Below are 25,863 nucleotides of genomic sequence, written 5' to 3' on the forward strand. Positions count from 1 at the left end.
ACACGACATTTGCTCATCTTCTATATTTCTCTTAATTCTGAGAATGAGAGGTGCTGCATTATCTGCAGGAGATACACATGCACACACACACATTACATTATTTCAGAGAAATATATAGATATAATAAAAAAGTGCCTTTTACTTGATGGTAATTTAGCTGCATGAATCCACATTGATGGCAAAACAATCCTATTGGGTTTAGTTAATTTTTAAATAATGTTTTTATCAGACTTTATCAGATGACTAAGATGCCATATCAATTTCTCAGTTCAGTGCAAAAAAAAAACATGATAGATTAAAATAAGAAGCCAAAGGTAGGTTTGCCATAAACTTTATTCACTGAACTCATGTTGAACAAGGGGTTACAGTGCCCCGTTTAAAGAGAGAATAGTCAGAAATGTGTGATCTCAACAGGTAATTGTAGGGACAAGGCAAACCAGGGTGTTATTTGCAGAATATTCAATTGAATATTCACAATATTTGCAATTACAAATTACAATTGCAAGTACAATGTGTTACTGAATATGGAGTGCATACGGCATATGTTTGCTTGTTCTTCAAGAAAATTCACAGCTAAGCAAAAAGTCACAAAGCTCCATGAGAAAGGGTGCATTATACACACAGAGCAACCAACCAATAAGAATGCAAGCTCTGCAGAGGAGTGACAAAGCACCCAAAGACTTTGGAAGAGTCAGTGCATGCCTTGCCCTTGCTTTGCTTTCTGCATCAGCACAGAGTGTCTCTTATCATAGAGGTATCATCTTGCTGATTAGACCTTCCAACAAGGAGAGATCAGAGTGCTCAGGCTGGGAGTTGTACTTTACGTATGTATTACATCAGGTGGCCCCCCACCTGTCTGGCTGCTTTGATGGCTTACTCTTGTGTAAGCTTTAAATGGCATCAGTACTGTGATTAATTGCCCCCCCCTGCATGGTTCAAACCTCAGATTCAGGCTGTAAATCCCCTGTATTGTTTAAACATGTAATCCCCTGTACTGTTCACACCTTTTAATCCCTACATTGTTCACCCCCTGCATTGTTCACACCTCAGGCTGTAATCACCCACATTGTTCCCCTGTTCATACCTCAGACACCCACAAATAAACCCTGCACACTAAAAAAAAACATACATATACTGAGGTGGTACTGCAATTAAAAAGTTTTTTAATATAATAGTTATTGTGCAGACTGTAGGAGCAGTGCCAGCATTGTGTCACTGTATACTGCCTGTGTGTGCCACACACACAGGCAGCATAGGGCAGGCAGAGTATGGCACACACAGGCAGGGTAGGGCAGACAGAGTATGGCACACACAGGCAGCATAGGGCAGGCAGAGTATGGCACACAGGCAGCATAGGGCAGGCAGAGGATGGCACACACAGGTAGGGCAGGGCAGACAGAGTATGGCAAGTGGGTGTGGTTTAAAAGGGGAGTGGTCAAAACTGGCTTCCATTATCGGCCCTCCACCACATAGGCCGGAAAAAATTCCGTCCCTCGGTACCACAGAAGTTGGACAGCACTGTATTAAATTATTAAACAGCCCAGATTCCACCTTCAAAGACTTGCAACCTTTTATTGGACTTTGGCCTAGCTCATAGTACTGGAGCACTTATAGCTATAGCTCAGAAACAGAATGGGGCCCTTCATGCAGCTGCTCTTATAATATAGCTACACGGTTTTGTAAAACCCCAAGCCAACTTTGGATAGATTTTTTTCTGTGATTATTGCTTGGTTGTGTCAGTTCTCTTGTCACCACAGCCTTCTAGGACATGTTCCACAACAACGTACTAATTAAAGCCTTTGAGGGAGGAATGTATCTGAAGAGGAAGGGGAACAGAGGCTGCAACATCAATGAAAATACCAAGCCCCCTGGTGTATAATTTGGCAGTCTGGAAGAAGGGCAGCCAGGCACTGGGTCAGACTATCCCAGACATCCACTGGTGCCAAAAGAGCACTACAGTAACATACTGGGCTGATGAAAGAAAGTAGCCTACACAGAGAGTGAAAGTACCATATGTAAAACTGCATAAAGGCAAACAAATAATTTTAACAGAGTTTAATTCAGTAATTGTTTGTGCAATAATGTGGCTTTACAAAGCATGATTAGTAATGGCTTCTTGGTGTTTTTACATAGTGTAAGTATACTTCTCTTTAACTTGCATTTTGCAAATTCCTGACTTATCAATGAAGTTTTCTTTCTATGAGATTCACATGATTTAGCAAAAATTTATACAAAAATTTCACTGACATTCTAGGTCACAATTATTTATTTTTTTTTTTTTTAAATCTCTTTTTATTAATTTCAAAATAATTACAGAAAAAAGGGGGGGATACAGAAAGGAAAAGTAAGGGTAAGGGGGGAGGGACAGGTAAGTATTCACATAATATACAATAAAAAGAAAACAAAACAAATCAATCCAGAGCTTACATCAAGTTATTCCTCAATTAATTTTAGATTATTTTGGTTCAAGCCCCCCTACCCCGTTGTGGTCCTGCAATTGTGAAGAGCCCACCATAGCCCATAACCAGTGTTGGACTGGGGTGGAAAAGGCCCACCAGAAAACCCTTAGACCTTAGGCCCACTCTCCCCTTCTCTGTTCACTAACTTTCTTTAATCTCTTAATTACTTCTTTTTACATACTATTATCTATTTTTTCCTCAATTTCTTCAGTTTCTTTTCATATAGAATTGAGTAATGGCCATGGTATAGGCATACAAGGCAAATGGTTGGTTGAGCAGGAGGGCCCACTGACACCTGGGCGCACTGAGTTTTCCTGGTATCCTGGTGGGCCATTTCGAAACTGCCCATAACAAGATAATAGAGAACTTCACACCCCAAAACAAATGCACAATTCTCACCCTAGGTGGCCTTGATTCTGCCTCCCCAACAATTGCAATTTGCCCCTCAAGGTGGCTCTGACTAACCTGGCATAGGTACAGAAGCTATCAAGCCTGCCAACTGACATCATGGCACTGCAAACATGAGGTACACTCATAAGCCTACCAGCCAGTCCAACCTAGTTTTTATCACTGATCTTTTTATGATACTTTTAAGCAAAACAAACAAGGAAGGTTGCCAAGGAAGGCCAGGCACCTGCCTGACATCTGCAAGAAGGGCATTTGTAGCAGCCACCTGCCCACTTTATAGCCTAATGGCTAACTGAAGCAGAGCTGCAGTCCAATAAAGGACAACAGGCATGACACTACTGGGGTTATGTAACAAAGGGCACTAAGTTTGCCCAGGAGCAGTAACCCATAGCAAACAATCAGCAGAAAGCATTTACTGGTCACCTATTTAAAGGTCTTATTGGTTGCTATGGGTTACTGATCCTGGGCAAACTTTGTGCATTTTATTATATATAGGGGTATCTAATTCTTAGGTGATGGTAAACTTTGGAAATAAGTCCAGAGCAAGGGCTAGGAAGAGTGTAAAAGCAGCACTGCCAATCACAGTTATAGAGAATGTATAAAGGAGGCTCACTTCAGCCAACGGGAACTGCCATGCACACAACAGTGATGTTGCTCTTAGTGTTAGTTAAAGTGACAGCTCACCATTAAGTTAACTTTTAGTATGTTTTATAGTTTTTAATAATTCGCCCTACTCTTCTGCCTTTTTCCAGCTTTTGAATAAGGGGGTCACCGACCCCAACAGCCAAAATCTTTTGCTCTGGGAGGCTACAATTTTTTTGCTGCTTTTTATTACTTATCTTTCTATGCAGTCCCTCGCCTATTCATATTTCTGTCTCTCGTTCAAACCACTGCCTGGTTGCTACAGTAAATAAAGCCCCTAGCAACCTTATAGCTTGTGAAGTTTCAAAATGGAGAGCTAAATAACTAAAAAGAAACAAAACCCCATTAAAAATAAAAAAATGAAGACGAATGCAAACTGTCTCAGAATATCAATGTCTATACCATACCAAAAGTTATTGAAAGGTGAACAACCTCTTTAATGTTTTGTTATGCCATCAGAGAAAATAATTTTAAGCTTGGGTGCCTTGAGCATTTTGTGTTTGTTTATTGTGCTGAGCACATGAGACCTTCCCATTTTATATGTGAAGATATCATTCTACATAATGACTGCTGGGAGAAGGATGGGGGTTGACATCACTTACAAGACTTTCATTATTCCGCAAGGAGACTGTGGTTGGGCAGGTCCAAGGACACCGCAGGATGGCAGGGTTTATGGAGCAGTTAATGTGCCAGTGCAAACATGTGGGACACATTTACAAAGAAAGATAACTCAGAGCTAACAGGAAGGTTCTTTTATGTAAGAAAAAACTGCACTCATATGAAGGCGCCCCATAATGAGACTACCAGCCTGGTCTGGTTCAAATTGATCAGGAACAAAGCAATATTGTAAAAGCCTTGGGAAGTCTTGTATAAAAAAGCCATTAAATAAATGTAAGCAGCATTTAGCTAACAGTCAAATTAATTTCATTTTTAGTAGAAAAGATGAACTGTTCATCCCCCACTTGGGGGATGTCTAACACATTGGCACCGCCACGGAGTTTCACTTTCTTTGTCTTTTACTAATGTAACTTTTGCTTCATAATTTAAACTTAACAGAATGTACACTGTTGTCAAAATATAGGTCTTCTTGCAACTGTATCAAATTTTAATTGAATTTCACATTTGCTATATTTATGTATTTTTTGTTCTTCTTCAGCTAGTGGTATTTTCACTTCCACTCTTGTAGTTAATTAGAAAAACCTTCTACCCAGGCAGCAGTGCAATAAATGTGACTAAGTGTAATGGCTCCTCCTCTTTGTGTCTTATGCTCGGTTCCCGAGAATATCTAGAACTTTCCATAATGCAAGAACAGATTTCTGTGATTTTTCAGAAAGTAAAAATGAACTACATAAGAAGTATACACTCCCATGCACTCTCCCTGGCCATGATGAGTATCAGATGCTCTCCTTTTTTACTAACACAGTGAAAAAACACTGGGGATTGTTTTTTTTGCTCTAAAACCCACTAAACTGACACTATCTAAAATCAAATCTTATATCTTCTTGTTTTTGTGTTTCACTTTTCTCTATATTGGACAAAAGGCAAAACCGCATGATGGAAATACACAAATATTCTAAGGAGTTCCTAATTTTAAAAGCTAATTATTAAAAGATATTGTAATAGTAGGGGACCTTATGTAGCAGAGTAACTCTACCCAAATGTTGCTGGACTACAATTCCCAGAATAATTTAGCAACATAGCTGGGTTCTTAAAGAGATACTGACACCAAGAATGAAACTATTTTTACATCTATTATAACACTGTCTTTGTATGCTATTTATAATTTTGCATTATTGTAAAAGCATCAGGCAAATACTTTTACCTATCTGATCCCCCATGTTCCTCTATGAGGGGGCTGCCATATTGTGCAGCAGGAGTCCCTTAGCATTAGAAGCTATAACTGACAGGCTGAGAAGGGACTGTCAGGTTTAGGAACTTCAAGTAACAATTACTTACAAAAGCAGCCCTATCAATGAAAAATGATCAACGTGACCTATCAGTAACTTTTAATGTACATTCATATTCTGAAGAGTAGTTTTTTAGTGTCAGTATCACTTTAATACAACATTCTCTCAGCTCTTCAGGGTCAGTGGCCCACTTAATGCAAGAGGATCCTCCAATGACAACCCTGCCTGTTTCCTGCTCACACAATCATCACTAGAGGCACTGAACATATTTGTATCAGTGTCACAAACTAAAGGTTGCCGTATATTTAACTTTCTGGCTGGTGTTTGACCTCTGTATAATAAAAAGCCAAACTGTACTACATTCTCACTATGTAAGATAACAGTAAGCTGTAGCACTGAAAGTAATTTCTCATTGTAGCCTTGTGTTTATACCTCTAATTTTAGAGAGTTAGGGGAAGCAAGTGGGAGGTAAGAAAGGCTTATACCTCGTCATAATTATTATTGTGGCAATTTAGCATTGATAGAACCTCTAAGCAGGACCACTTCAGTCTCAAAAAGCAGGTTAATACATTTAGCAATACAATGTGCAAAAAATTTGTCCGGTTACTGAAGGTGGCCATACAAGCTCAGATTTTAGTCATCCGAAAAATGTCCAAATATCGCACATTTAAATGCAATGATCTGTAACTAACATTCAGACTGAAAGTGTAGAATAAAGCCAAATTGGAGGATGTTCTGAACATGATATAGTTGGGAAACACCAATTTTACCAAAGTGACTTCCTGGAAATGCATTGTAGGTCCCCCATAGATAATGTCAGATACACAATACATGCGCAGATTTGATTGTTATCTGACTGAAATTTTGTAACCTGTTGAATCAACTAAAAGTCTGATCACCACGGAGCAAAAATTATCGGGACCATAATTCGGAGCCCACACACAGGCCGAAAATCATACGAAACAAATTGATAATGTTGGTGCTTTAGTTCAAGTGTGCAGCAGTGTATTGTGCACAAATCTGGGGAGCACTCAGGGGCGCTGCTGCCATAAGAAACTCTTCTCAGTGCACCTGAAGTTACCAGGGGCAGGAAAAAGCCACTCCTGGCAATTTAAAGAGCTGAATTTTTTTTTTTTTTTTAAATCGCTACTGAACTCTCTGCACTAGACATGCAGCACCCTTCGATACAAAAACCTAAGCAAGCAGGGTGGAATTCAAGGCAGCACTAGGGGGCCCTAATTCTCCTGGGAGCACTGCTGTTTGTTTTTTCTCTGAGTGATCAGACACATTCACAGCGTAATTGTATGCTGGCCTTACCAACAATTAAGGAGTTGGATAAGGACCTAAAAATAGTTACATAAGGCTTTTTCACCCAGTTTTTCCATACTCCTGGTAAGGGCCATAATCATGTGTGAGGGGCTCAACACATCACATCGTTGTCTAAACACAGATAATGTATAAAGACCAAGCAGTGCCCAACCATCAGCAGCTGCATAGGGGCAATAACATTCCTTTTAAAGCACGCATGAATTTGCCATTGTGCTGGCACACACTCCTGCAATACAGCTTGCCCTGACAGCTGCTTGCTGCTCTTATTAGGCATCAGAAAGTCCTTGCTGGATGCTGGGAGACAAGCACAGGGTGCTGCTCATGTAATACTGCCAACTAGCTGCTTGCTTTTACATAGTTTTATTGTGCTTGGAGGAATGTGAGTGTTTCACGAGCTGACACTCAGGTCTAGCCTAATTCTCAGTGTTGGGCCCAGATAAATGTTAAAAGGCTGTGCAGCCATTCTGATAATATTCTGATACCTCTGGTGCTATTCAGGCTGAATGACACAAGAACAATACCAAAATTGTTCCTTTGTGTTCTAAGTGGGATGATTGGGGTGTGATTTCCAGGGAACGATAGAGAGCCATAGTTTAGAAACAATTGGTGCCAGTGTCTATGACATGCTGCACTCTTGAGGTTAATATTTCCAAGACCTCAGATTCAAGACAGTATTGTCATTACAGGGTTTTTAAGTGTTTTATTTTACTGATAGGGACCAGTGGGAGACCCTGATCTGGACACACTGCACAGTGACAGGTCTTCTAAATACTTGGTCTTTCCAAAACTAACTTTCACTATAGGGGTGAATAGGGTTGCCACCTGTCCAGAAAGAAACAAGCTTGATGTCAATTGTATTAATTAGGGATGCACTAAATTCAGGATTCAGTTCAGTATTCGGCCAAGATTCAGCCTTTTTTAGGATTCGGATTTGGTCGAATCCAAGTGCCTTGCCGAACCGAATTCAAATACTTAATATCACATGGCTTTTAGTAAGTAAAAAAAAAAAAAAGTTTTAATTGCAAGCTTTGTGTATGCTTCTATTTAACCCTTCTAAAGCCTAATTTGCATATGCAAATTTGGATTAAGTTCAGCATTCGGCTGAATCGTATGTAAGTTTTGGGGTTCAGCTGAACCCAAAAATGATGGATTCGTGCATCCCTAGTATTAAAAAGAAGAATGATAAAGAAAAGAAGGAAGGAAAACATGGAAAATCATAAAGATGAGTGTACGTCAATTTGTTACCTGAAACTGTCAGAGGAAAAAGCAATGTTTGGGTGCCAGGCCGTAACATGCTGCACGGATTACTGTGTATAAACTTAATCAAAAGCAATAATGTTCTAAGCGTTCGGTACAATTTGTCTGTGACCAGAGAACAAAGCTATTCCCAGATGTTCATTTTGTTCCTTACCCACAACTATAAAATAAGAGGTAGTAGCAACAGACACTGGAGGGGACACTAATGAGGATTTGGAGCAGAAGACTGTTTGAAATCAACTACAGCACCTATGCAGCCGCTGCCCTGAGCTTGTTGACGTATTGCTGATGTGGAATCCTAGTGCAGTACTAATCCCAAGCTTAGAGCTTTCATGTTATATCTGCACTGCTCGACCTGTTTCGTCTCCAAGCGTACAACGTGGCAGTGCATGCATCACAGCAGCAGATATATTTAACAATAAATTGTGGGAAATTAGCATAGAAATCTTGGGTTTAAGAGTTCTTCATAATCTTATGATTGGAGAATAATTTGGTGCTGTGCTGCAATCATAATTGACCATCAGTATCTCTTGTGAAGACAAGAGGATGGCTGTATGAACTGCACTGCAATATGTGCTGAAATTACAGACATCTTGAAAATTCACAAGAAGTAAAAACAGAAGTCTGAAGAGATGCAAGTTTTCTATAATTTCTACAGTAACAACTGCCACATAGGGACAGGGGGTTACACAGCGTTCTTGGAACACTGCATACAGATATCTTGTCTCCTAATACAAGATACGAATCTGCTATGCTGGAAACATTTAGTACAGGTATCAAACCCCTTATGCGGAAATCCATTATCCAGAAAGTTCCGAATTATGGAAAGCCCATCTCCCATTGTACAGTGCTGCGGAATATGTTGGCGCTTTATAAATAAAAGTTAATAATAATAATGAATTCCATTTTGATCAAATAATTCACATTTTTAAAAATGATTTCCTTTTTCATAATAATATTATTATTATTATTATTATTATTATTAATAATAATAATAATAATAATAATAATAATAATAATAATATTAATAAAACAGCACCTTCTACTTGATCCCAACTAAGATATAATTAATCCTTTTAGGAGCCAAAACAATCCTATTTGGTTTAATTACTGTTTAAATAATTTTTTTTAGTAGACTTAAGGTAGGAGATCCAGATTACGGAAAGATCCCTTATCCGTAAAACCCCAGGTCCCGAGCATTCTGGATAATGGGTCCCATACCTGTACAGAGGCATGCTACGAAGGCAAATCTTCCAGATCATTCAAACATAAACAGTTAAACACCCAAGAGCACATATATATAATACACAAGAACCTTGAATATCCTGTATATCATATCCTTATAACTGGTGCTTAGTGATGCCATTATGGTGCTCCAGGCCTTAAGAAGGATATTAAATGAGCTGGAGAGAGTACAGAGACGTGCAACTAAACTGGTAAAGGGGATGGAAGATTTAAACTATGAGGTTAGACTGTCAGGGTTGGGGTTGTTTTCTCTGGAAAAGAGGCACCTATGAGGGCACATGCGGCGATCGATTGATCGAGCCTAGCCTGACTCCTTCCTATACAGAAAGAAGGCTAGGCTCGATCAATCGATTGCCGCATAGTGGACGCTTCCCCTGATACTTCCCCTGCATCGCCGTATCGCCTTTCTTCAAATGACCGGAAGCCAACTTTTAACAGGTATTTTGTACTACAGCATTCAAAATAATAAATGGTTTGTAGGATAGGGCAATTATTGGGGCAGGGTAGAATAGATTTTTTTAGTTAAAAATTTTTAGTGTTACTTTTCCTTTAACCGATATACTGGCAATGGGTATTTTTCTAGGAGGTGCAGCTTGCACAGGAGGGTTGCCTGTGTGACTTAACACACCTACACACAAATCAGTTGCATTAAATGAAAATGAAAGATAAAATTAATGGTTTGGTTACATATAACTTGATGCTAGATCAAGAGCACAACTTTGGAATTAAAAAAAACAGAAAAATTAGTGTGGAAAATTGGCTATTCCAAATTAATAGGGAGCATCATAGATCCAGTTTATCCTGATAAGAGGCCTATTCAGACAGAGAGCAGACAGTCTAGACAAACACTTCCTCCAGCAAAAAAATCCTGCTGCACTAAGGCCTAAGGATGCAGACGGAACAAATTCCAGACATAAAATAAATCAATTACAAACTCCATTAACATGAATTGCATTGAAGGAATATTGTTACAAGAAGGCAATATCCTATACAATCCATTTTAAGCAAATAATTAAAAAAATTTAAAATTATTTAGCTTTTTCTGTGTAAAAATAAAACAGTACTTTGTATCTGATCCAAAGATATAATCAATCATTATTGGTGGCAAAACAATCGTGCTATGTATATTTATTGCTTATTATGGAAAGATTCCTTATCTGGAAAACCAAAGGTCCCAAGCATTCTACATAACAGGTCTCATAACTGAACTACAAATAATGTATGTATGTATGTATAGCTGATGCACTCAGACAGTTACCCATTTAATGTTTCAGTCAGCAGTGCAGGGCAAAAAACATATAAAGGTAGTGTTAAGAAGTGCGCATTTAACCTAAAACTGCACAAAACTGGGACAGACCCTGTGTCATGGTTCGGAAACAATATCAAAATTAGGCAATACCTCTGATATTAACTATGAATGTCATTGCCCACTTAAAGGGGTTGTTCACCTTTTGAGTTAACTTTTAGTATGATGTAGAGAGTAATATTCAGAGACAATTTGCAATGGGTCTTCATTTTTTATTATTTGTAGTTTTTTAATTATTTCAATAATTGATCAGCAGCTCTCCAGTTTGAAGTTGTAACAGCTATCTGGTTGCTAGGGCCCAAATTATCTTAGCAACCAGGTAGTGGCTTGAATGGGCGACTGAAATATGAATAGGAGATTGACTGAATAGAAGTAACAATAACAATAAAACTGTAGCCTCACACAGCAATCGTTTTTTGGCTGCCAGGGTCAGTTAAACCTTATTTAAAAGTTGCAAAGATTAGAAGAAGACAAATCATTTAAAAACTATAAGAAAAAGAAACAATGAAGACCAATTGAAAAGTTGCTAGAAATTGTTCATTTTATAACAGGGATCCCCAACGTTTTTTTACTCGTGAGCTACACTCAGATGTAAAAAGTGTTGGTAAGCCACAAAGCATGAAAAAAAACTTTTTTGGGGATGCCAAATAAGGACTGTGATTGGCTATTTGTTAGCCTCATGTGACTGCTAGCCTGCAGGAGGCTCTGCTTGGAGTAAAACTGTGTCTCTCTGTGCTTCCAAAACGAGTCCTTCAAGCCAGAAATTTAAAAATGGGCACCTACTTTGAGGCCACTGGGAGCAACATCAAAGGGGGTGGGTGAGCAGAATGTTGCTTTCGAGCCACTGGTTGGGGATACCTGTTTTATAACATACTAAAAAAGTTAAATTAAAGGTGAACCACCTCTTTAATAAAAAAAAAAATATCCACATCTTCAAATCTTTCGCACAGCATTCAGCATTGCAGCATTCAACTAGGAAACCCTCTACCCATAAAGCCATAAAAATGGTAAATCACCACTTGTGTTAGGCTAATGGTAGACAGGTCCTTTCCCCAGTTTCCTTCCTCACTGTACGTGCATACATTGATTGGCATGGGATCAGCCTGTCAGTGCCACACAGATTTCAGCATTACAGTGCATACTTTTGTGTTACCAACAGGCAGTTCTCATGCTAGTCAGTAAAATCACATACAGTACAAGGTGCAGAAAGCAGCAAATCAGCTGCAAAAAGTATGGAGATTTCACCATTTAAATATACTACCTTAAGAAAGCATAAAAGGGTCTAATTTTTCAAAATGCAAGCAAACCACATGTTTTTGCAACTGTGCCTTAAATTAACATTTTGCACAAAGGGGAATTTGCACAAATCCTTACCAAGGGTTCAGCCATCACAACTTCAATTTTCTTTTCTGCTTGTATTGCAAATTCGGCGAATAGGCTTTTGATGACATACTCGCCGGGCTTGACGTCGGGGTCTATGGTAATGTTTGACATGATGGCGCTTCGTTTTTCCCAGGTGCAGTTGTGTATGGGAGCAACCCGCCTCTTGTTTACGCTGCTGGCTGGTGTGGAAGCTGCAAAAAAAAACACAAAAAAACAGATTGTAAACATGAGGCTGGAATGTATAAACTAAATAGGCCAGCAGGCTTGATTTGATTACTCTGACCTCTAAAGAACTAAACCCTAAATATCAATATGGGTAAAAATGCCATACTTTATGTACTAAACTCACTGCACCTACCTAAGGCTGATGTCCCACGCAGCATGTTAGTCGCCCATGATAGATCGCTGCTATCACGGGCGCTTAACCGCCCTGAAATGTCTTTCTATCGGCAACAATAGGAGTCGCCGGTAGAAAGGCCTTCGCATTGCTACGGTTTTTCTGAAGTAGCACAAAGTTTTCTCCTGCAGAGAACGTTGTGCATCTTTGGAAAACCGAAATAATGCGAACGCCTTTCCAACGTTGACTCCTATTGTTGCAGGTGGAAAGGCATTTTGGAGACGTTAGTCGACTGCGATAGCAGAGATCTACTGCAGGCAACTAACTCGCTCCGTGTAGCATTAAGTTCATCATCTCTATAGTAGCAATGATCCAGGCCTTCAAACTTGTTTGGATTTTGTTAGAAGACACTGCACATGGAGACGCTAAGCTTAGGGCTCATCGCAAATTATCAAGTAGAAAACAAGATTTGTCTGTCATATAAGCTACTGCTACAGGACTGATTATTGTATGCCCACCTCAAGTTGTGCAAGGTTATTTTAAAGCTGTTCAAGCAAAAAAAAGCTTGAACCTTATAAGAAGCCATACATGTGTATGCCCACCTCTGTATTGTTCCACTTGTTTGAGCACTGTCCTTTGTCCAATTGATTTGGTCAGGGCAGATGATTCCCAACTTTAACAGGATTTAATAAATAAATGTTGATAAGCCCCCTATACATGCCCAGATAGGTGGAATAATCCAAACAGCTCAACCAAACCTAGGCACGGCCAGCTTTGCTGTCGGTGCAAAAAATACTCTGTCCACAGGGTACAAAAGTCTATTTTTCTACTTATAGGCTAAAATAGCTACAGAAAAATGAGTCACAATCAGCAGCAGTAGTTACAAAGCATTTAAACCCATTTTCTGTACTTATGCAATTTCCTACAGTGAGAAAAAGAAATTATCACTGCCAACTACTCTTTTAAAAAGGGCGACATTTATGTTTGCAATATAAATTTGCCTTTTGTTGAACTTTTCCAGGTTACAGCATCCCTGACAGTAGCTTTTAACTGCACGACTTTCCTATTTAAATGGTAGCATTCATTATTTCTTATCAGGCGTGGAACAATGAAGGTATAAGGGTATTTCATGGACTTTAGCAGTGATTAAGGATAAGGTTTCTCGGTACAGAGAGAGGCACAGCAGCTGTTACTGGATACGGCTAACAGGGATCCGATGACTTTCCAGTACATTTGTTTCTCTGAATATTTCACAAGGACAAACTTGGCATCTGCTGAGCTCTCACACTGACTCAGCCACACAACATAATGCACTGAAATCTGAAATCACTTCTTCTCTGGATCAATAGCCGGAAATCTTTCAGTGACATGCAGTTTGCTCTTCATGGACCTCAATGAATGCCCTGACGTTGTTTGGTACTTCATGCTGATAAGCACCATAAAAAAAAAAAAAAAAAAAAGAGAGTTCATTGTTCCTGTTAGTCTGCACAAGAAACAAACCAGGCTTCCCTATAGAACATTTAGGTGCAGACAACATCAGCCCTTTAAGGGCTCTGGCACACGAGGAGATTAGTCGCCCGCGACAAAACTCCCTGTTCTCGGGCAACTAATCTCCCCGGATTGCCATCCCACCGGTGAAAATGTAAATCGCCGGTGGGATGGCAAACGTGGCGGCGCGATTTCGGTGAAATCGCGCAAGTTGCCTCGAGAGGACACTTGCCCGATTTCAGTGAAACCGCGCTGCCGCTTATGCCATCCCACCGGCGATTTACATTTCCGCCGGTGGGATGGCAATCCGGGGAGATTAGTCGATCGACGACTAATCTCCCCGTGTGCCAGAGCCCTAAAGCAGCACCAATACTTAATGCTGATTGCTTAATTAGAAATGAATTTAGATTTTAGCACCAAAACTGTGCTGAAAAAGTCACCCTCGCCTTATACTCGAGTATATGGATTTGAAGATGTCATTCATTGCACGCGCACCACCCCATCTGCCACACAACTACAGTATGCACTGGTTCCTGAACCAAAAATGGTTTAATACTTGTTTTTTGTAAAATAAAGCATGTCTCAGACATGAGCGTGGCACACTATTGTTGTACATCACAAGCAGAACTGAGCAATACATGTCATGTTTTCCAATTATAATTTCCCTTTGAGTCACTGTACTCAGGGAAACAGGTTTAACTGCTGTGTCAACTCACTTAAGCCTGGGGATTGGTTGCTATGGGTTACTGCACCAGTGCACATTTACAACTATCTTAGTAAATGAGGGCCTTTTACTCAGTAGCTGATGCAATCACAACAAAATGTGCCTGCAGCTAGCCAAGTGATGGTACAGTCTGTGTGTAAAATGCCAAGTGTGCGGTCTTACCAGTCGGAATGTATCTGAAATGAACAGTATGATAAAAACAGTTGAGGGTGATAAAGAATCTCCCAGAAACAGACCTCAGATAAGAGCATTAAATAGGAAGGGAGCCAACCCTCCTGTCCTGACTATTGTTGCGGTGCTAAAAAACAAAAAGGTTCAGATAGAAGAATTGCCAGTTTCAAAGTAAAACTGCTATGCCGACACTTTCTGGGAAAGGCAGAAAAGGTACATGAAAGTGGGAAATTCTTGTTGAGAATATCTGAGAGGGCTTCCAAAGAAAATATTTTGACAAAGACAATTGCCCTTGAGTTCAAATCATGAATCATGCGGAATCTTCCAGCATGTGCAGAATTCCTATTTATAGGCTACACTGGCAGCCAAGTTACAGCAGCACGGGAGGATGTTTGTTATACGTACAATCCTTTCCCACCCGAAACATGCACCCTTCCCTTCTACATTGTACATCTCCTAGAACCCAATTAACCTCTACCTACAGCAAAATCGGTTCCTTGTGTAACTTACTTACATTGTCATTCATGTAAGTAGGCCTTAGTGGGATGACTAAGTCACCTTATGTGGCCTTAACACACTCACTTGTTCCTGTTCGGAGAGAGTAGGCCATGTGCTGAGAACTTGGTCGAGAGGATAAAACAGAGAGGCCATGGGCCAGCTGACAGGCTCTCAGGATACGGATTACACTATGAGCCTAAGGAGGGTGGGATGCTGGTCCCAGCAAGGACAAACTATCATGGATTTTTCCCTTTAAGACGGCCTTTAATCTATTGCGCAGCTTGGATCTTACATGAAACACAGAGTCTTCCCTCAGCATCAGCAGTGACATTCTCAAGCCTGTCTCCACGCTGTGTCAATGCTCCTGTTATACCTACTGCATGATAATAAAGCAGCAATTGCAGTAGTTACATACAGCTGAGTCTTGTGGTAAGGCTTCTTTGAATACAGTGTTTGGGCAATCACAGCAGAATGAGAGTGTGGTAGAGAAAAGGTTTAAAGGAGAAGGTAACCACTGGGGAAGTGCCAAATGTTAGGCATCCCCCAGTGATTGTAACCACTTACCTTATACCCCTGGATTGCCAGAATATCTCCGGTGGGCCCCAGTCAAGAACAAATTTCTGATTTCCACCATAGCTGACACCCATTACATTACACTATCTTATTGTCATGATACTAAGTGAGCCCTCAATGTCAGGCTTTCAGGTGGACCCTAGGAGGTCTTGTCTTCGGTTGGCCCGAAATGCACAGATATAATCGTACAAAACATAGTTTCATACAATTTTCAGACCGATTGTAGACTCTATATTATTGTCCAATAATTTTCTTACCATAACGATTAGTTAATCAGACAGGTTAGAAAATTTCAGTCAGATACGGATAAAATCTGCGCATGTATTATGTATCGGACTATATCCTTGGGGGACCTACAATGCATTTCCAGGAAATCACTTCATATGATTGGTGTCTGCCAACTATTTTATGTTCAGAACATCCTCCGATTTATCGGCTTTATCCTAGTATTACAGTCTAAATGTTAGTTTTATATTGTTGCATTTAAACGTACGATCGATATCTGAATGTTCATCGGAGGATGACTAAAATCTGAACACATGTGGTCACCTTAACAGTGGTTTAGGGTTTAAGAGTGTGATCAGGAAAGTTCTTGCAGCAGTTATCATGAGCGAATACATCAGCTCACAATCACTCATGTAGCGGCAGCCATAGGAGAGCTATCTGAAGGACACTCAACTAGCTGAAGCCTAAAACCACACTGAACGCATTTTTCTGCCACCATAAAATATGAGAAACCTGCAACATTAACAATTACGTATTTGTCTCCGTTTTCTGAAATTTTAGATTTGAGCTAGGGTAGTAGATGCTGATTCAGAGAAACCTGGCTTTCATTCCCATGTCATCTACTTGTGACCTTGAGCAATGTCTTTATTACCTGCAGCCTTAAGCACCAAAAGTCAGATTACAATCTGTATGAGACTGCAGTGTCCCTTGAAACTTGCAGCACTCAGCAAATAAGAGAGACTGTGAATAGGAATTAAAAAGATTCATTATGGGAAAGAAATCCAAAAGTGTCTCAAACTGCCATGACATGAAAGCTCAGTGATCATAACACAAAGGGAACATGGCAGAGAAGGTGGACCTAACAATTCATTAAGCTCTGCTGCAACCATGATGCTGCTTTTCTCAGGGACAGTGTGGGACATCTCTGAAAATGAGACACAACTGGCCTGCTTCACCATATATAATGGATAACTTCATTAATACCCGACCAATTAGTCCAAGGGTCATTTAGTTTGATACTTAATGAAGGGGTGATCCAAATGGATGCCCAGACTGAATTGGTTCACTGGTCAAGCCCAAAGGCCACTTCCATCAGAAGATTCCACTTTTACTCTGGATTGCTGAATAGTAGTAGTACATACATGACAACATTTGTGCATGTATGGCCACTTTAACTCTTGCAATTAACGAAGATTTTGAGATGGGCATTATGTACCCCAACAAACCAATTTTCATGTGAAGCACCAACACAACATTCCACCAACTATGAATATACCCTATTTATAAGTATTGTTTATCATCCATTTATTTTCTCTGGCTTGGGCCCAATAGGATAAAAAAAAAAATCAGGTGGGGGCTTATTGATTGTTGAAGTCACAAATATTGAAAACGACAAAGATAAATGAGAATTTCACTGTGGGACTGTAGGGCTAAAGCAATAAATATCTTGTTATGTCTCCTGTGTTCTTGATATCCACCCTGCGATTTGGCCTCTTTAAAACACAGACGCAGCCAGCACACAGTGTTATAAATAAAGAATGATGGGCACTGCTCACAGTATGGATTTGTTCTGTTTCCAGCACATTCTTTTGAGAAAGTACAGCTGCTATAGGTACCCTTTTCAGTGGATCAAAAGCACATTCTCTCCTGTTATTCCCCATTGTTTGTCCCATCTTGATAATTACCTACATTTTTAAAGTATATTGCAAGTGGAAAACAATACGGCGCTGGAAAGGTTTCCTTTCACACCACAGGGGCACTTGATCATAGAGTTCCCACATAGCAGAGCACAATGTTAGGCCATGAATGCAGAACAAACAAACAATGCATTGTTTTAGGGGAATAATGTGCCGTGTGTTCCGTGTGTTTGCTTGCCATTGTGTGTGCACACTCAAGATCCATTCAATAGAAATGTAGCACTTTTAACCCTGGCAACTGACTACCCAAGATCATCCCATGTAAATCCTAGCAATGCAGCAAACCCTCTGCCCCTTTGGGGGTCTATAATCAAAATAATGTACGGTGGGACCACAATGTTTTAAGTCTGTGTTGACTACAATAGCTTTCAACAGGATTCTGGTGGCAGTAGTTATGTCATACAGAGGCTTCACATTGAATAACATGCATATAAATTAAAATACAAAATTAATATATTAGACTATATAGACTATACATTTCAATAAAGAGTTAAATTCCCCATTTTATGGGGAAAAAAATACATGTCTATATAATTATCCCAAAAAAAGAGGGCCTAGGTCTATTACCTCTGCTTTCCGACTCCAAAGACAGTAGTGATGGTCAGGAAAAACAACCTGCAGCCAACCCTAACCCCCCAAAATCTTGTAGGACTGCACCCAACTCATATACGTGTCTTCCTGCTCAGTACGCTACTTTGTGTGTGAATCTGGTTCCACCACAGGAAATCTTCGGGAGCAGAGATGACCATCACCCTAAATTCAACCCAAACCTGCTGGATCCCAAGGGTTTTGGGTCAACCCACACATCACTAAAAGACAGCTCTATCAAACCTCCAAAGTGACCCTGCTTTGTCTTTAAAGGAGAAGGAAAGTCATTTTTGCATTTTACTGCCAGTAGATTTGCCACATTAGTGCCACATAGAACACTATATTTATTCTGCAGAAAGCTTTATCATACCTGAGTAAAGAGCCATAGAAGCTTTCTCTGTTTGTTTAAGATTGCAGCTGCCATTTTACCTTGGTCTTCATAGCTTTCTGCTTGCAGCTTAGCCATTATAGTTCAGATCACACATTCCTAAGGGTGGGGGGAGTAGTTTTATGAATTCTTATGGGGGGGCAAGAGAGGGGAAAGAGTAGAGAATTGCGCTGACTCTGGCCCCTGGGAATGAAGGATTTTTCTGAGAGAGGAAGTCAGATACCCTAAGAACGTGTTTACAAAAAAGGAGATAAGAAATCCTGTGTTTGAGAGGGGACTCAGTGCAGCGTTTCTGTGGGTGCTTACAGCTGTATTTATATAGACCTTTCTGATAAAGCTTACTTAGTTTTTGCCTTTCCTTCTCCTTTAATACTACACATTGTATACAACAAACAATATTTAGTTGGTGTTTCAACAGTAAGTGACAAATCGTTACTAAGAACCCAAATGAAGATGCTCTTCAGCATTGGAAAGTATTTTAGGGGCTGGTTCTGCTTTAAATAGCTTGCAGTAGTATCCAGCTTCAGGAAGAGCAGTTGCATAATATCCTATGTTTCAGCATTCTACGTTACTAGAACACAATATTACATTTGTGCACCGTGCCTGTTAAACCCACATTGAGTACATAACAGCATGCATCTCACTGCAGGCAATGCAAACTGGGTCCAAACAGAAATTGTAGAGGTTGGCTGTTACCAAACAAGCAGAACTCTCCCCAATGTGCCAACCTTAGGTGGGCTATAGAGCTATTTTGATCATTTGGCCTTGGGGTAAAACCATTGAATTACAATGATTGAGATAGGAGCAGTCCAAGAGAGGACCAATGCAGTCCCATATCCGACACATTTTAAACCTGCTGGATCGACACAGAGCCATGGGGGGTCCTGATACAGAATCAGCATCTTAAATCTGCCCGTGTATGGCCACCTTAACACCCAGAGGACATAGATTATCTATCCATAGTTTATAAAAAAGAAACTATGAACCTAAAACGTTCCTCTTGAAGAGAGAGTGACATTTTAAAATCAGTGTAAAGTAAGAGGACTTACTTTTATTTTGTGCAAAACATTGTTCTTTTTCTGTAAATGAGCCATTACAAATTGGGGGGGTTGGTGCCCTGTTTTCTTCTTAAGAGGTAAGTGTGGACCATTTGACAGATTGATAGAAACATACTATTTAAAATCATTAATTACTGTCTTCCAAATAACAGAGAAACCCGCCCCCCCATAAAGAAAGTATTTTGTCAGAATTAGATACATTTATTTTTGCTATATTTTCCAAACAGCCAACGGATATATATCTGATAGCACCTGTTGCCATCCTCTATCACTGACAAACCGGAAACGCCTAAAAAGGTTCACTAGTGACACATTCCAGAAGAAATCTCATAAATGTTATCATTTATCTGTTAATAAGAAAACAGAACAGCCCGTTACCACTAATGCACCTATATAGCCTTTAACAAGAACAAGTGAGATGTAACCCAGCCATGGGCGTCCACAGAAGGGGGCAAGAGGGGGCACTTGCCCCCCCCTGGAAAAGTAGCAAAAAAACCAAAAACCTTACTCCGTTTCTGCAGTCCCCTCAAGCCCGTTTTTGCTGTGCTCCGATTGGATCTTTCTTCTTGTGGATTCTCCAATCAGAGCACAGCTTCCTTGACAGACAGTAAAATTGACCAATCAGAGCACACATGCACACAGGGATCGGGAGATTTTGCAAACTGGAAACAGAAATAAAGACTGAAAAGAAGAATCTGCCCCTGTAACTTTACCTAAGAACCAACTCTCAACTTTTGCTGCAGTTTTCATCCCACAGGTACTATACCCAGGCACTATACCCAGGCACTATACCCAGGCACTATACCCAGGCACTATACCCAGGCACTATACCCAGGCACTATACCCAGGCACTATACCCAGGCACTATACCCAGGTACTATACCCAGGCACTATACCCAGGCACTATACCCAGGCACTATACCCAGGCACTATACCCAGGTACTATACCCAGGTACTATACAGTTCTAAAGAATCACTAGCTGACATTAAATTGTTTTTTGCCTGACCTGACATCTATAATAATTTATAATCTATCCCCTACCCTAACACATGGAGGGTAAGTTAACTCTTTCCCTCTGAAAAAGCTCATTGTGTGTTTATATATGTGTTGTTGTTTTTTGCACTTACTATTTTTTTTTTTTTTTTGTCATTGTTTTGTTCATTTATAGTAAGTTACAGTGGGGCCAATGTTGTGTATCAGTGCCAGTGTTATAGTGCCAGGGCCTGAATATCTGCCATCTGTACCCACTGCTCCTCACTGTATATAATGTGCTGGGTTTGTAAATACGGACTGCGTCTCACTGTATATAATGTGCTGGGTTTGTAAATACGGACTGCTCCTCACTGTATATAATGTGCTGGGTTTGTAAATACGGACTGCGTCTCACTGTATATAATGGGGAGTCAGTACCCACTGCCTTTCTTGCTATAAAACTAACATAAACACATCTAAAGGGGTGGTTCACTTTTAAGTTAACCTTTAGTATGTTATAAAATGGCCTATTCCTAGCAACTTTGCAATTGGTCTTCCTAATTAATTTTTTTGAATAATTTGCCTTTCTCTTCTGCCTCTATACAGATTTCAAATGGGGGCCAAAAAATATTGCTCTGTGAGGCTACAATTTTATTATTATTATAATTTTGTATTACTTATTTTTCCAAGTAGGCCCCTTAACTATTCATATTCCCATCTCTTGTTTAAATCACTACCTGGTTGCTAGGGTAAATAAGACCCTAGCAACCAGATAGCTGCTGAAATACCAAATGGAGAGCTGCTGAACAAAAAGCTAAATAACTGAAAAACCATTAAAAATAAAAGTGAATTCGAATGCGAACTACCCCTTTAAGCTAACTGATCACAAACACAAATGTTTGCAGATCCCCTAACAGAAGTGCGCGTATGAATACTTTTACTACTAATACTAAACATTTTAGGGTAAAAAAAAAAAAGCACCCCCACCCGCACTTTTGTACAGTATCCCTGGAAGTCAGTGGGAACGGCAAGAGGTAGTTGGGAGGTTAACTTTTTACGTCAGCAGCGAATCCACTAAGTGTCACATTAGCTGTAGGTCAGTCTGTGTATGGGCCATATTTAGCCTCCCCTAGTATCATCCTGCAAAAAAAAAAAAAATATATATATATTTATCTGTTGAAGGATGATGCTGGCTTACTTGCCCCCCCTTGGAAAATTTTCTGCGGACGCCCATGAACCCAGCCTTAGAGTACCATATCATTATGCACCAGGGGCAGAAAATCAGCCAGGGTTGCCAAGATTTATTCACTTGCTGATAAAACCAGGGGCTTCTTTCAGTCTGTACCATTAAAGAAGAGGCATTACAGGGAAATTTAAAAGCTTTTATTTTAAAGAAAAAGGTCATTACTACTGAGCGCATTTACAGTGATTCCTTAGGTAGCACAAACCTCAAAAACAAACCATAAAAAAGCAATCAGGAGCCAAAGAAGGAGGCCGAAGGTCCATTTTTATTACACAGTCTAGCTCCCAATGGCATAATTGATTTATTCTAAGTAGATCACTGTAAGGTTTGAACTGGAAGGCTCTAGTGATGCTCTTAAACTAATAAACCAAAGGGCCAAAGTTGAAGTCACGCCTGGACTGGGATTCAAAATAGGCCCTGGCATTTGAAGTACACAGAGGCCCAAACAACCCCCCAGCAGCCCAATAAATAGTGCGAGCCCTGGCGATTTCTTTCTGTGTTGAGTCCAATAAATAGTGACTGTCTATGGCATCTTACAGCAGCTCCTCTGGCATTTGCCAGAATCCACAGATTGCCAGTCTGGGCCTGGATGAAGGAGCAATCATTCAGCGATTGAAGGCAGCACTGTGCAAGCCAGCAAAACTATTAGATCTTAAAATAGGAATGGAAGGGTTGGCCACCTATCCCCCTGTAGACTTTAACCTTCAACATAGTGCAGAAACACTGCCTGGGGAGCACATTCACTCTCCAACTGCCATTATACAGGAGATGTCACATATTGAGATCAAAGGAAACTCACTGTCACACTGTGCTGCTGTAACAGGGAAACAGGAAGAACTTGTACCATGCGCCACAGGTCGTGGTTTTCTAAACAGTTGCAGCTGGTTTTATTTATTGAGTGCATTCTTTATTTTGTATATTAAACTTCAGGTCTGCTGATTTGCAGGACCCTGATCCTGTACTACTGTGCAAAGATTTAAATCACAGACTAAAAATCTAAAAATAAAGATAAGAAATAATTTGGGGGGAAAAAAAGGGCTCAGAATGATCTAACTGTGCCAGTCACTGAACAGAAAACAAGACAGCAGATGTGATGCCGGGCTGGCAGGGGCACTGGAGAAGTAGAGAAAAACAAAAGCATCCACGCCCATTTAATTTGACAAAATGCCAAGATATGGCCACAAAAGAGGAATAAACAGTATCTGCAGCTCAAAATACCCAAAATATGAGTAAATGAGCTTTCAGCAGATGCCTCCAGAGCTTTGAGAACAGACTGATTTATTTATCACGTTGATTGCATCAATGTGGACACTGGCATGACCATCAGATAACGGATACTATGCACACAGTGGCACGCCCGTGTATTTTAGCCATCTCAGACAATGAAGTGTTATGTTTGGCTTCAGGCACCGTCAGGCTTATAATATCCTAAAACATTTCCTTATTACACTCCCCAACAAATCTCCATAATGACCATTTTTAATGACTCCCTGGCAAAGATTTTTTAAATTTTAATAGGTTTCCTGTAATGAACAATTTAAGAATGAAACACACATAGGACAGCCAATCAGATAACAGCTCTTTTAATAACCTAGACCTGGTTTCAATTAGGAAAAAGTGGTTTGTTCCATATATATCATTGGTGTTCCCATAACTACGCCAATGGGCTGCCAGTTTCCCAAATCACCTGACGTCAATCCAAAAAAAAAAAGTTTTTTAAAAAAGCTGTGTTTGAAGGCAGAGCCTAACAATTCCATTGTACAAACACAATAAATTAAGGAATTGGAAAAGCAGTTTTCCAGTAAGGAATTTTTTGTTCTCAGAGACCAATGGCCAATGGCAATGACATACCTATCAGCATAATTCTGTTCTTTATAGATATCATGCACAGCAGAATGGAATATTGTGTTATTCTCTTAAATAGGTAAAAAGTATAGACAGCCTTCTGTACTGGTATGAACAAGCTAGATGGAATGAGGTGAAATGTAATGCATATAGCTAGAATAACAGAGGGTGTGTGCCCAAAGTATTGTGCGCACTAAGCAGAGCAGAAGGCAGGGTTCTGCAGTCAGGGCAGTAGGCTCTGATTCAAGGAGGCCTGAGTTTGCCTGTCTGCTGCTTGCGTCCCAGTCCGCTGATACCACATTGCATTAGGCACCTAAATCAGAGTTTAATCTCTGGGACCCAAATGTGTATCACAGGACCTATATATGCCTGAAAATCAGGAAGCAAATTGTAGGAAGTGTAAGACCCTCCTATAAAGTTCTGTGCTTTATTTACCTAAATAATCAGGGCAAAAGGTGATCAGCAACTAGTGCCCAAATTTGTAGAATCAGGGTCACTCCCAAAGGACTGAAAACTGGCAATGGATGCTGGGAGTTGTACTAGAAAACAAGCTGTTTAAGTTGGACACCACTGACAAGATATTACTTTGTGCCATGACACCTTTATGTACACACTAACCCACAATAATAGCTCCTTAGAAGAATCTGTAGGGAGCTGCTGTTTTGGGCTTGGGGGTGTTTTTGCTGCATCTACTCAAATTTGCATTCATATGCCCAAATTAACCTACAACTGCCCCTGATTTTAAGCAGCAATGTTTGGCCTTCTTTTAAGAAGAAACAATTTGTCTGAAACACTGTGCTATTAAACAATATAAAACTCATGCTCATGAACATGTGTATCAGAAAATAAGTTACCATATAACCTATACAGAAACATATAAAAGGGACCATATAAACTATAAATCATCACACAGAAGGGCCAAAATAACCGATGCAGAACATATACAGTATGTATCAAATATATGTGGCCAAAAAAAGTATGTATTTCAGGTCTAATTGGTTTACAGAATCAAAATTTAAAACAGAAAATACATGTAAATTTGCTCATAGAATTCTTCTGAGCACTCCTGCAATTTATACTAAAAAGACAAGTAAAGTGCCATTAACTGGGGGATACCAATGTTAGACACCCCCCCATCCAGTAAATATAATCACTAATCTATTGCTACAAACACAGAACCGGAGCAGACACAGTATAGTAAAATGTCCCCCACTATATTGCACACGCACTGGTCTAAAGGAATTGTTTGGAAATTCTGTGAAAATTACAGCACAGCTCTGCCAATGGAAGTACCCTAGTTAAAAAAGCACCAGTCTGGGGTACAAGGCTAGAGATTATATTTACTGGGCTCCACTTGTGTTCTGTCTTTAGTGGATTCCTATAAATATGCCAAGATTTTGAACAGCCACAGAGTTAACTAACTATGCAGGCAACTTCTACAGTAGATGACACATAGCTCCCTCCATGACTGCTTTAGATACTGAAGCTGCGGTGACAGTAGGAAGGAAGCAGTTGCTTCCCTCCAGCTGCGTAGCTTTCTAATTCCCTTTCCCAGCCAGTATATCATGGAGGGAACTAAGCAGAATGGTGTCTATCGAAGATGCCACCTGCAACTGTAGTTAACCCTATGGCTGGACAGCCAACCAAAAGCTGCTAATATGCAAGAAACCACTAAACAACAATACAACATGTAAAATTACTCAGACGCGCACTCTGACTCTCTGAGCATGTTTATAGCCGTTTTCTATTTGCGTTTCTCTCTACCTTTATCATTTACACATACTATATGCAGATACCTGTGCCAGGTACATCTGGGTTTGTGACCAATCAAGGCAGGTATGTAACTGGTATTCACGTGCAGGAGAATGTTCCATGGTGAGAGCAATGGATGGTTTGCCGTGCATAATAGGACACCATAAACGGTTACTATGGTTACATGCTCAGAGCGTCAAAGTGTGAATGAGCAAGTGGCATGATCAGAAATACAGTGCACTTGTCAATTACACAATGAATTATGAAGTATGTAACCTACGTGCATATAGATTGATTGCATGCCAGAGTTAATGCAATGTGCAGTTACTATGGAAAGGTGGGGAATTGCCCTTGACCTGGTAGCAAT

The 25,863-nt window shown here is 40.0% G+C and overlaps 1 protein-coding gene across 10 annotated transcripts in view; it reads right to left on the reverse strand.

Annotated features, from left to right (window-relative positions):
* fryl (FRY like transcription coactivator) overlaps positions 1–25,863 on the reverse strand; it is a 184,778-nt gene that overhangs the window by 81,568 nt on the left and 77,347 nt on the right. For all 10 annotated transcript variants that reach the window (XM_012955689.3, XM_012955686.3, XM_002933447.5 and 7 more), the window contains one exon: positions 11,928–12,127. In XM_012955689.3, the coding sequence (XP_012811143.1) occupies positions 11,928–12,047 (120 nt within the window). In that variant the 5' untranslated portion in view covers positions 12,048–12,127. The remainder of the gene's footprint in view (positions 1–11,927; positions 12,128–25,863) is intronic.

The sequence above is a fragment of the Xenopus tropicalis genome, chromosome 1 (genome assembly GCF_000004195.4).
Source record: "Xenopus tropicalis strain Nigerian chromosome 1, UCB_Xtro_10.0, whole genome shotgun sequence".
Classification (NCBI taxonomy): domain Eukaryota; kingdom Metazoa; phylum Chordata; class Amphibia; order Anura; family Pipidae; genus Xenopus; species Xenopus tropicalis.